General features: G+C 40.3%; 1 protein-coding gene across 1 annotated transcript in view; it reads right to left on the reverse strand.

The window, feature by feature from the left end:
* LOC122560537 (myosin-16-like) overlaps positions 1 to 12423 on the reverse strand; it is a 73493-nt gene that overhangs the window by 13825 nt on the left and 47245 nt on the right. The window contains exons 29-35 of the mRNA XM_043711262.2: positions 10883 to 10969; positions 9057 to 9302; positions 7619 to 7736; positions 6115 to 6242; positions 5016 to 5212; positions 3495 to 3627; positions 2055 to 2271 (exon numbers count right to left, since the gene is read on the reverse strand). Of these exons, the coding sequence (XP_043567197.2) occupies positions 2055 to 2271; positions 3495 to 3627; positions 5016 to 5212; positions 6115 to 6242; positions 7619 to 7736; positions 9057 to 9302; positions 10883 to 10969 (1126 nt within the window). The remainder of the gene's footprint in view (positions 1 to 2054; positions 2272 to 3494; positions 3628 to 5015; positions 5213 to 6114; positions 6243 to 7618; positions 7737 to 9056; positions 9303 to 10882; positions 10970 to 12423) is intronic.

Consider the following 12423-nt stretch of genomic DNA (forward strand, 5'->3'; position numbering starts at 1 on the left):
TAGTGTTAGGCGCGTTAGTCAGGAGTAAACATAGAGTAGGGGAATGGGTCTGGGTGGGTTACTCTTCGGAGGGTCTGTATGGATTTGCTGGGCTGTATGGTGTGTTTCCATACCATAGGGAATCTAATCTAATCTAATTCACTTGACGATAATGGGATCTATTGTGATACTGGCTAAGTTGCAGACTTGGCAAGAACATATGAGATAAGGACACAAACAGGCCACTTGGCCATTAAAGCCTCCTCTGCCATTCAATACTATCATGGCTGATCTGATTATTCCGTATTCCTGTTTGTTCCCCATAACCTTTCACTCCTTTGCCTAACAAAAATCTATCTCTGCCTTAGCAATATTCAAAGACTCTGCTTCTGTCCTCTTTTGAGGAAGATGAAGTCTCATGTCCCTCTGAGAGAAAATATTTCATGTTGTCTCAATTTTAAATGGGCGCTTCCTTATTTATTTGAAGCAATGACCTCCCCAATTCCAAATTCTCCCATAAAATGAAATAACTTCTCCACATTCACTCTGTCAAGATCGTATATGTCACTAAAACACTTCACACAGTATAAAACAATATAAAATATGGTAGATTTGACCCTGGTATTGTGAAGTGAGTTATTCAAATACTGAGGCTCCTTGCTGTGATACTTATTAATAAGTCATGGCCTTTGGAGCATCATTGTTTGTGGTTCTGTCAAAATCAAAGTATCAAGGTAAACAGCTTCTGTAACTTATTGCATTGCGATAGGATTGGCAGAAGGAAAAAATAGCAAAGTTAAAATATTTTAATTTTGAAAACGAAGAACTGAAATTACTTTATTTTGCTAAGTTGTGATAGCTGATTCATGCATTAGGAGACATTGGTGAGGCCTCTTCTGGAATACTGTGGCCAGTTCTGATCTTCCAGTTACAGGAAGGATATTGTCAAACTGGAGGGAGTTCAGAAGAGATTTATCAGGATGTTGCCGGGTATGAAAGGTTTGCGTTATAAAGAAAGGCTGGATAGTATGGGTCATTGTTCACTGGAGCATAGGATATTGAGATGCTACCTGATAGAAATTTATAAAATAATGAGAGGTACAGACAGAGTTAATGGTCTTTTCCCTAGGATGGGGAATTCAAGACTGGAGGACACACTTTGAAGGTGAGAGGAGAGAGATTTAAAAAAGACATGAGAGGTAAATGTTTTTCGCAGAGGGTGGTTCACTTGTGGAATAAACTTCCTGAGGAAGTGGTGGATGTGGATACAATTGCAACATTTAAAAGACATTTGGATAAGTACATGAATGGGAAAGGTTTGGAGGGATGTGGGCCGGGGCAGGCAGATGGGATTAATTTAATTTGGGATTGTGTTTGGCATGGACTGGTTGGACCAAAAGATCTGTTTTCATGCTGTATGGCTCTAAGACTTGATTAAATTTTACTGTTTTATATAGTCAATCTGTTTCAGGGCTGAATCATAAGTGTAATGTTTGGTGGCAAATATTGATTGAGGAATAATGACTTCAGCAAAATTTTAGCAACTTGTTTATATTTTCAGATAATGTTAGAAAATATGAAACATGTTGTTCATCTGTGAGATATAAGGAAACATTTTTCTGCCACATCACAATAGTCCTGCTAAACAAAGTGAAAGAATGTTGTATATGTATTCTGCATGTAATCATGTGTGTGTGTGTATGTGTCTATGTATGTGAGAGAGCACACATGTGTGTGTATGCATCTATGTATGTGAGAGAGCACGCGTGTGTGTTTGTGTGAGTGACAGAGAGAGCTTGTGTGGATGTGTGTGTGTGTCTGTTTGTGTATGAGTGATAGAGAGAGTGTGTGTGTGTTGTGTCTGCCTGAATGTAAACTTTGCATCTGCATGTTTGTGTAATTGTGTGCATGTCTCTACGTAACCTTTTGTGTGTGTCTACATGCGAGATGTAAGCTATTAATCCAACGTTCTGTTTAATTTGTGTTGAGTAGTATAAGGACTTCTGAATACTTAGGGATGGCAAAATGTTGTCTTCAGTTATGAAAATGTTTTATGATGAATGACAGATTCCCACCTTGGAGATTCTTATTGTCCTTCTTCACAGTCTCGAGTTGCTCAATACTCTCTTCATAAACTGTTCTCAGTTTAAACACTTCTGTCACGTAGCTCCTGCATTCCTTTTGTGAGCTGTCAAGTTCAACTTGCAATTCTTCATATTTCTGCTGCCATTCTGACATCATTTTATCAAAAGAGCGTTGTTTTTTGTCCAAGATAGCTGCAGCAGCATTTGCCTGGAAACACACAAAATCACATCAGAAGTCAGGGCTGCACTCTAGTTGGGGCACCAGGAGTCTCAACTTCTGGCTGGAGATCTGAGAAACGCCCAGTGTCTCTTCCAGGGGAGGCTGACAAACCAGGGGCTAATCAGTCAAACAGAGGTCAAAGGTGGGCTTTCCCCTGGAATTAAGAGACTAGGGGTGGAAGAGCTATCCAGTGAGAACTACCAAAGAATCACTGGCCTTTTGCTTTCAATCACACCACAATGTACAGTCCCTTCCTCACACCCTGGAGTCTTAAAATTGCAAAAGACCTATGACAAAGGTGAGAAATGATGGGAGGGGATGGGTGAATTGGCAAGGTTGGGGACAAGGGAAGACAAAATGGTCAGAAACAAGAGTGGTGTGTGGCTACAAGCAGTTAGTCCCCTGCCTATGTCCAATCTCTCGATCAGGCACTGATTACCTTTGGCTGAGGGACCTGACCCTGGAGGTGACAAGCGGCCCTTAAGATAGCAGTTATAGTAGACACTGCATGGGGACAAGTCTGCCTAGAACTGGGTCAATTTCAGCAGAATGAGGCTCATAGGAGGATCTTATTTGGTGACTTGAGCCTCAATTGACATCAGGATGGAAGGTAGACTATGGGCCTTCCTGGCCAGAACGTAATGCTGGTGTAGTTGGGAAAGCACCATGATATAGGTATGCCAACACCCCACCTAATTAATGGCCCTTCCCACCTCTAAGCTCAACACAACTGTGAGCAGCAGCTTTTATGCCAGACCTCTATTGTAATAGGTTTAAGCCTTGTCGGGGTGCGTGTGACTGCAATGGGTGAAACATAATGGGAATTGGAACTTGTTGGGTAGCATTTTGAAAGTGTGAACCATGGACTGGATGCAGCATGGTCTTGGGATTGCCAACTCTAGCTGGACATATTCCTTGAGGTTTTAATACATGACCTCCAACAGCCCCACAGCCATTTTATTGATCCTTCACTAAAATTTTAGATGTAATCAACAAAACTGAGAAATGCAAACAATTTTTCTTTTGCACTCCTATCATTTTTCTTCCCGGATTGTTTGAAGCAACAATGCTTGATCTTTTATTCCTGGTGACTCCAGAACAATCTTGGAATATTAGGAATCCCAACCGATCTGCGTGCACACCGTTGAACAAAGGAAGTCAATCCCATTTTTAATTCTGGGTTTCCTTTTCCATTACTCTCTCTCCAATACCTTTTCCAGCTCAATGGTCAAATCCTCCACCTCTCCTGTAAGTCTCTGTTTCGATTTCTCCAGGCTTGCTGCTCGTGCCTGTGCAGCCTCAGCAGCTTCCTCAGCCTCCTGCAATCTGGCAGCTAGCTTTCTCCTGTCAGTTAAAAAGCACCAGAACAGAAGATGTATCATTCAAGGATATATGGAAGTTAAGGTACTTGCACTGTTAGCTACTCTCTTGTTTAATGAGAAAGGGGATATCGTCATAGATTTGCATTGGTACAGCAACATCCTCAACCTCCGGATGTTCCAAAGAGCTCTGCAGCACTGTGTAGTCACCATTGTCATGTTGGAACTGCAGCAACACATCTAAACACCAAATAAACACCAGAGGTTCACCAAAGATCCTTAGACAGCACCTTCCAAACCCACGACCACCACCACCTAGAAGGACAAGGGCAGCAGGTAATTTGGAACACCACCACCTGCAAGTTCCCCTCCAAACCACTCACCACAAGGGCTTGGAAATATACTGCCTATCCTTCACAGTTGTTGGGTCAAAATCCTGGAATTCCCTCCCTACCAGTCAACCCCCAGCAAGTGGACTGCAGCGATTCAAGAAGGCAGCTCACCAGCATCTTCTCAAGGGCAAATAGGGATGGGCTATCAATGCTGGCCAGCCAGTGACACCCAAGTCCCACAAATAAATTTAAAAAAGCAAGATCCCACAAAAGCTTTACGAGAATGACTGGGTAATCTGTTTATAAGTTTTATGAAAAGATAAGAGGGATTAACCAGGGCACTGGGGAAGGCTCTTTAGGACTGAGATACTGAGTTATTTCTTCACTCATAGAGCTGTGAACTTTTGGAATTCTCTACCTCGGACCGCTGTGGTACTCTGTCCAAGAGTATATTCAAGACTGAGATTGCGAGATTTATGGACACTGGGAGAATCAAGAGTTATGTGATATGGGCCAGAAAGTGTACTTTAAAAAATGAGTCATTAATGGAAATGGATGGATAGACCAGCATCTGTTGCCCATTCCTAATTGCCCGGAGTCTACTGCTGTGGCTCTGGAGTCAGTTGTTAGCCACACCAGGTAAGGACAGAAGATTTCATTCCCTCAAGGATGTTAGTGAGCCAAATGAGTTTTTAAAGCAATTGACTGTCACCATTAGTCATCTTTTAATTCCAAAGTTTTACTAATTTTAGATTTCATGATTGGCTAAGGTGAGATTTCAACCCTTGGCCCCAGAACACTAGTCTATCTTTCTTGATTACTAGCCCAGTGACATTTCCATTGCAGCATCAATGTGGATTAGTTCAGGTAGAAGTTCAGTCATGAGTTTCTCAAGGGACCATATGTCCTGCCTACTTTGCATATTCCCATTTCACATTTTTCATATTGAAACATGGCCAATTAACTGCCTGGTCATATAATAAAAACAGAAAATATTAGAAATATTCAGCAGGTCAGGTAGTATCTGTGGAGAGAAACAGAGCCAATCATTCCAACTGATGACTGGGGTCTGGTCACTCACTTTGTCTCCTCTAGCTCTTCAGTTTTCTGAATAGCGTCAGTTTCATATTTGGTCCTCCATGTTGTCACCTCACTGTTTAGTTTAGAAACAAGTCGCTGAAGCTCAGCTTTACTCTCCTGCTCTTCCTCCAATTGCTCTTTTGTTAGATCCATGTCATGTTTAGCATTGGCTAGACCCACCATTGCTCCACTTCTGGCCTGTAGTGTGATATATTACATTAGTGTTATTACTTATAATGCTGCAAAAGAATAGCAACATTTACAAAGGCTTCCTAACCAAATGTACGGTTCAAACTGGTATGCGCAAACTATAAAGAAGGGGAAACTAGGTTCTGAGATTTAGAATTTTTACAGTGCAGAAGGGGGCTGCTCAGCTCATCGTGTCTGCACTGGTTCTCCAATTGAGCATTGCATTTCATGCCATTCTCCTGCCTTCTCCACATAACCTAGAGCACTACTCTTTGACATCAGTGTAAAGTCTAACAGTCATCATTTTCCAGCCTGAAGGTCTTTGAATATTTCTAGCTGAGAGTGAATTTCTCAAGATACTTTTGCAGTGTAAACCATTCAAAGCATCCATCCATTGTGCATTACATTTATTACACTACATTGCATACATTACACATAGACACAAGACCATTAGTTAATCTGCTAAATCTGTTTTTAAATCTCCCAAGAAGATGAATAAAAATCTCCAGAATTTGATGGGATAGAGAAGTTTTTTTGTGTTTGCCTTTTTCTCCTCTGTTTTCAAAATTAAATGGAGATGGGATCAATTTTAACCAGTCATAGGAAATTTTTAAAAATGGCTAGGCTGTAAACTGGGCTACAGATCTGTCACCACCTGTTTTATACAAATACGGCATTCAGATCGGCCCCAGAGAGTGAGGATGGACAAATTAGGTCGGGCACTTCGAATTCAGTTCTCAATGGATGTCAGTCAGTTCAAAAGTAAATCTTTCAAATAATATTTTAAAGTGTTGTTTAGATTGTTAAGTACCACAAATATAATTACTTATCTTTAGTAACATATATATTTTCCTTAGAATCAAATTTTTGAGTTTCTTTTTGGTTGTGGTTATAAAAAAAACATATCTCACCCTTGTCTCCTCTTCCAGTTGCCTCTTCAGGTCTTCAACTTGAGAAGACAGGCTAGTTTTGATCCTGATCAGCTGGTTCAGTTTACTCTGGGCCTCCTCAAAAGCACGGCTCAACTCACTGTTCTCAGCTGATTAAGAGAAATTTCCAAACGAATGATTAGTCAGGATATTGAAGCTTTTATCAAGCTAACTTCATTACATTGTCACTGAGGTGTTCTGCTTTCACTCAAGGCCAAAAGTTGCAAAGTCTACAGGGGAATGCAGAGTCTGTTTTCATAAGAAGCCTACATCTGCTATTTTAATTTGAAATAAATATCAGCATAGGGAACAAGGAAGAGGCAGTTGTTTAGCCCACCGAGCTGCTGGGTTATTGTGCAGATGTTTCGTTACCATGCTGGGTAACATCATCAGTACGACTTGTGTGAAGTGCTGTTGCTCTGTCCCATTTGTTTTTTGTGTGGTTTGGTCTGTTGGGTTGAGTGTCACTTCCGGGTCTTCTCTGCAGCGTTTGTAAACTGGGTCTATCTCTGTGTGTTTGTTGATGGCCTTTTTGGTTGAAAACTAAGCTTTGAAGAACTGTCTGGCATGTCTCTGGTTAGCTCACCCTAGAATGGTTACTTTGTCATAATCAAATTGATGGCCCTCTTGGTCTGTGTGTACCGAGATGAGGAAGAGTGGATCATGTTGTTTAGTTGCGAAGTTCAACAAAAATGGCTATCAACAACCACACAGACCCAGTGTAGAAACGCTGAATAGAAGACCTGAACTGAGACTCACCCCGACAGATGGACCACATAAAAACCAAGTAGGACAGAACAACAGTGCTTCACGGGAGTTGCACTGACGATGTTACCCAGCATGGTAACAAAACATCTGCACGATAACCCAGCAGCTCGGCGTCCTAACCAACGACTTCACCTACAACCTGAGCTACAGATCTTCACAAAAACAAGGAAAAATGTGTTATGTTTGATCAACATCAATTTTTTGTGTTGGTTCTTCTAGGCCAGGAAAATTTGGCCAAGTCCCAGAATACACACATCTTGCCATATCAATGTTGTTGAGAACTGAGCAGTAAAGAGCTCACTGACTACTTGGAAATCACAAAACAATAAGACAGAGTGTTGTAAAAGCACAGCCCATCGTCTGGACTGGAAACTGACCCAGGACAAAACAGGCTGAAAGAAATAGGTAGGTAAGCTGTCAAAAATAATTTGTAGGTACATTCAATTCAATTCACCAGGCTCAATCTGGAAAGAAAGATGTTCAGGTTGAATCCCATTTCATTTTACTGTACTGTCATTACTTTCTGATTGATTTTACTTGAAGGTCAATCATTTCAGATCAATGCATTATTTGCGCTCATTAGAACATCTTATCTTGTAACATATCCAACTTCTACTTTCGCACCATGAAAATTAAGACATATTATTTTATATTTTGAAAGTGTAAATGATTAGTTTAGAATCTAAAATGGGGTGACAACATAGAAGCTATGTAGTACCTGACAGCCTTGTCTTCACTGTGTTGGCTTCAGTCATGTTTCTTTCCATTTCAGCGTACTTGGAATTGGCCTCTGCTAAGTTGTCTTCCAACTTACGAACATGCATTTCAGCATTCAACTGCACCCAGAGAAAAGAAATGCTTATATATTACTGAATATATGAATAGGATATGTTTTCCTATGAAGGGCCTTTGCCCGAAACATCGATTTTCCTGCTCCTCGGATGCTGTGCTTTTGCAGCACCACTCTAATCTTGACTATGTTTTCCTACCATTGACTAGGCTCTTACCCCACCCAAGTCCTTCTACCAACAACACAATCTGATCTGTTAACAAAGTGTGCTATCTGTGGCTCAGGTGATAGTACACATGCCTCTGAATCTCTGGGTCTTAAGTACAGGGCGTGAGCGCAAAAATCAATGCTAACCTTTGGGAATACTGCACGTTGGAGGGGCTATGTCCTAGATTAGACGTTAAATCAAGGCCTCATCTACCTGCTGGGTAAACTTATGGCAATGTTTCAAGGAAGATCAGCTGAGTCATTCCTGACCAGTATGTATCAGCATTACTGAAAATGGGTTATCTGGCTATTACTGCACTGCTGTTTGTGGGGGTTTGCTGCAGGGAAATTAGCTGCCACTTTTCTCACATGCCAATAGTCACATTACTTCAAAGCCTGTCTATGGTGTATGTTGCAATGCTTTTGTATTGCAATAATGACCACATTTCAAGAAATAAAGTACTTAAGTAAAGCATGTCCTGGGATTGCTGAAGTCACAACAGAAATAGAAATTCTTTCCTTTACTCAAACGTTTTGTCTATAACTAGATAAAGGGTTGGATCCCAGCCTATTGAGTCTGTTACTACTCACACTAAAAATAAAGAAGTTTTATGATGCCTCAGTTTACATCCTTGGTTCTGCCACAAACATATCTGTCACTTCTTTTGATACAGTTAGATGACAGATCATATGAATAGTCCATTGTCTTAGCTTCTTCTCTCCATTCCAGTTAAAAACCCTTAAAATGACGGCTAACCCTGTACATGCTGACTGCAAAGAGGTATGTTTTAAAAAATGAGAATTCAGAGAGTCTATCCCTACTTGCTATCATCACGAAGGACGTACTGATGAAGTTCAACCAATGTTTGCTGTAAAGTTCCCTTCCTGACAAGGCATGTCAGCCCCAAGCTGATGTGAACTAACCCCAAGGCGATATGACAGTTCACTTATCATCAGCACAGCTGAGATCTTCTCTGAACTTGATCAAGAATTGAGGTCAAGAGTCAAATCGAAGGCAGCTTAATGTTATATTTATTCCATCATTCATACCTGAGAGCATGGTAACCTATTCTAACCATATGTCCTACCCTTGCAGCCAGCAGACAAGTTGTTTTAACAGTTTAGGTCAGAATTCTTTTTGTTGCCCTTGTTCCATTACCTTGGATTTCTGCAGGGCTTCTGCATTGGTGCTGAGGTCATCGATCTCAGCTTTCATGACTTGCTTGTCCTTCTCGAGTTTAGCTTTGACTCTCTGCAAGCCCTCCATCTGCTCTGTCAGCTCAGCCAAGGAGTCAGTGTGCTTCTTTCGCAGCGCAGAAGCTGTGGCCTCAGATTGCAGGGCAGATTCTTCCAGTTCTCGTCGCAACTTCAGAAGCTCTGCTTCCCGCTTCCTGTTTAGCTCAATCTATGAACATGGAGGGAAGAATAACTTGTCACAGATTTATATCTGCAACTTCAGTCTCATTGTTAAAGAGCAAATAATTTTATTGGATTGTCTTCTGCTGATATGCTAAATATGAACACTGTTACTCATTGGGACTTTAATACGTTGGCATTTGTGTAAATGAATAGGAAAATTTGAATTTAGAAAAAAACTTAAATGATTCTAATTCTTATTGCTAGGAGTACCTGTGTTTTTGTTTTTGCTGCTGTTTACCTATTATTTACTATCTATGCTACTTAACTCTGTGATCTGCCTGTATTGTTCACAAGACAAAGCTTTTCACTGTGTCTCAGAATACGTGACAATAAATTCAATTCAATTCAATAGAACATAGAACAGTACAGCACAAGAACAGGCCCTTTGGCCTACATGTTGTGCCGAGCATGACATCAAGTTAAACTAATCCCTTCTGCTTGCCCACAGTCCATGTCCCTTCATTCCTTGCTTATTCATGTGCTTATCCAAAAGACCCTTAAACACCCCTATCATATCTGCGTCCATCATCACCCCCTTGGCAGTGCATTCCAGACTCCTACCATTCTCCATTTAAAAACCCTGCTCCTCACATCTCCTTTGAACTTTCTCCCTGTTACCTTATATGCATCACCTTAAATGCTAAGGGAAAGTACAAAGTTAAAAATCACACACACCAGGTTATAGTCCAACAGGTTTAATTGGAAGCACACTAGCTTTCGGAGCGATACTCCTTCATCAGGTGATTGTGGAGGGCTCGATCGTAACACAGAATTTATAGCAAAAATTTGCAGTGTGATGTAACTGAAATTATACATTGAAAAATTGATTGTTAAGCCTTTCATCTGTTAGAATACAGTGATAGTTTCACTTCTTTCATGTGTAAATCACAAAACCCTTTTTTTATGCAACTTTAGAATGCAACTTTTAAAAAAAGGGTTTTGTGATTTACACATGAAAGAAGTGAAACTATCACTGTATTCTAACAGATGAAAGGCTTAACAGACAATCAATTTTTCAATGTATAATTTCAGTTACATCACACTGCAAATTTTTGCTATAAATTCTGTGTTACGATCGAGCCCTCCACAATCACCTGATGAAGGAGCATCGCTCCGAAAGCTAGTGTGCTTCCAATTAAACCTGTTGGACTATAACCTGGTGTTGTGTGATTTTTAACTTTGTACACCCCAGTCCAACACCGGCATCTCCAAATCATAAGGGAAAGTAAGCTTGCACATTAAATTGCAGAAAATACATTAACAGAATCATTCAGTCCAGCATGGAGCCTTTTAGTCCATCATGTGTATTAACAGCCCCTTGAAAGAGGTAAATAATTAGTCCCATTCAACCTACTTCTTCCCCATTATATTGAAAATCGTTTCAAGTATTTATCCTAATTTGTTTTTGGAAGCAATTATTGAATCTGCTATTATCCAGTATATTCCACATCATATAATTCACAGTGAAAACAAATCATTCTTCATCTCCTGTCTGGATCTCTTGCCATACCAGAACAGAGAGAAGAGGTTTGGTGTCACAGACCTGTCATTGAAAGGTGAAGCTACCTGAGAGACTGTGGCACCACCGGCTTCCTCCAGTCTGTCACTGAGTTCTTCCAGTTCACGGGAATATTCAGCTCGTTGTTTCTCAACCTACACCGTGTGGAAATGGAGTTTTAATAATAAAGTAATCTCACTTACAAAAAATCAAATCCACACATCGCACCGGGGTAAAAATATCCAAAGGCATTCCCAGAAGTGTTTGCAAGCAGAATTTGACAGCTCTGAGGTGGCCTCAAGAAATTACTTGAAAGGAATGGAGCATGATTGGGAGATGGTGAGATCTAGAGAGAGATCTCTGTAAATATGACATTTAGACAGGGAATTCTAAAGCTTAGGGTCAAAGCCGTTAAAAGCTTTTAATGAGTAGCAATTAAAAATATGGTATGCAAAAGGTCAGAATTAGAAGAATAGAGAAATTCCCTATGTGTTGTAGGGATGGAGGAAATTGGGGAGATAGGGAAATATGAGACCAGGAGGGACTTGAAAACAAAGCTGAGGATTTTGAAATTGAGGTTTAAACTGGGATCTGATTTAGATGTGTGAGCACTAGGCTGATAGATATGGTGGACTTGTTTACGGATGACTGAGGGACAGTGAACACAAAACATTACATTCACCATTCAGTCATCACAGTTCAGATATTACATAAGTAGTTTTGGTTGTTCCAAGTGGCTATCTTAGAGTTCCTTCCACCACCTTGTAATGGGAACAGAGGAAGCTGAGACAGTGTATTATGATATCCTTTATTCCAACTCATCTAATGATTAAATGTAAAAGAAAATTCATAGATGCCGACAATAAAAGGATAATAAATAAATAAATAAATGCCACTGGTGAATTTAACTGCTCCAGTGACTTGCATGGACTTTATCTTGAACAAGCGATGTTTGTTTTTCATGATTTTTAATCATGTCGATGAGAAATAGGATTAGGTTTTAGTAGAATGATTCCTGCACTACCTGTTCTCACTCTTCTCCTTTGGTTGATGTAGGTTTACCTCAAAGCAATTCTCATTGATCCTTCCAACCCACCCCCGCAATATTCCAATCTCTAAATTGTTTTGTCTTTTCAAAGCAAGATTTAGATATTTTTAAATCTTTTCAGTCTAATCCCTCTTTTATATTTTACTGCTTTTTACAAATTCCTTCTTTCATTACTCTGTCATTCTCTCTTCCACAAAGACATTCCTGCCTCTCCTCTTTGGCTATTCACCCTTAGGCTTCCCTGTTGCTTGCCATTCGTAGACTCATAGAGTCATACAACACAAAAGTAGACCCTTTGCCCCAACTTGTCCATGCCCACAAGGTTTCCTAAACTGAACTAGTCCCATTTGCCTGCTCCTATTTAGCTCATATTCCTCTAAACCTTTCTTAACAACATGCCTGTCTAAATATCTTTTACATGTTGTAATTTTATTAACCTCTACAACGACCTCTGGCAGCTCGTTCAATATTCGCTCCACCGTTTGTGTGAAAATGGTCCATTTTAAGCCTTGCTCCTCTCACCTTAAATCTATGCCCTATAGTTTTGTACTCCTCTACCCT

The sequence above is a fragment of the Chiloscyllium plagiosum genome, unplaced genomic scaffold (assembly GCF_037043375.1).
Source record: "Chiloscyllium plagiosum isolate Xiang-an unplaced genomic scaffold, Cpla_swu_hap1 HiC_scaffold_20, whole genome shotgun sequence".
Classification (NCBI taxonomy): domain Eukaryota; kingdom Metazoa; phylum Chordata; class Chondrichthyes; order Orectolobiformes; family Hemiscylliidae; genus Chiloscyllium; species Chiloscyllium plagiosum.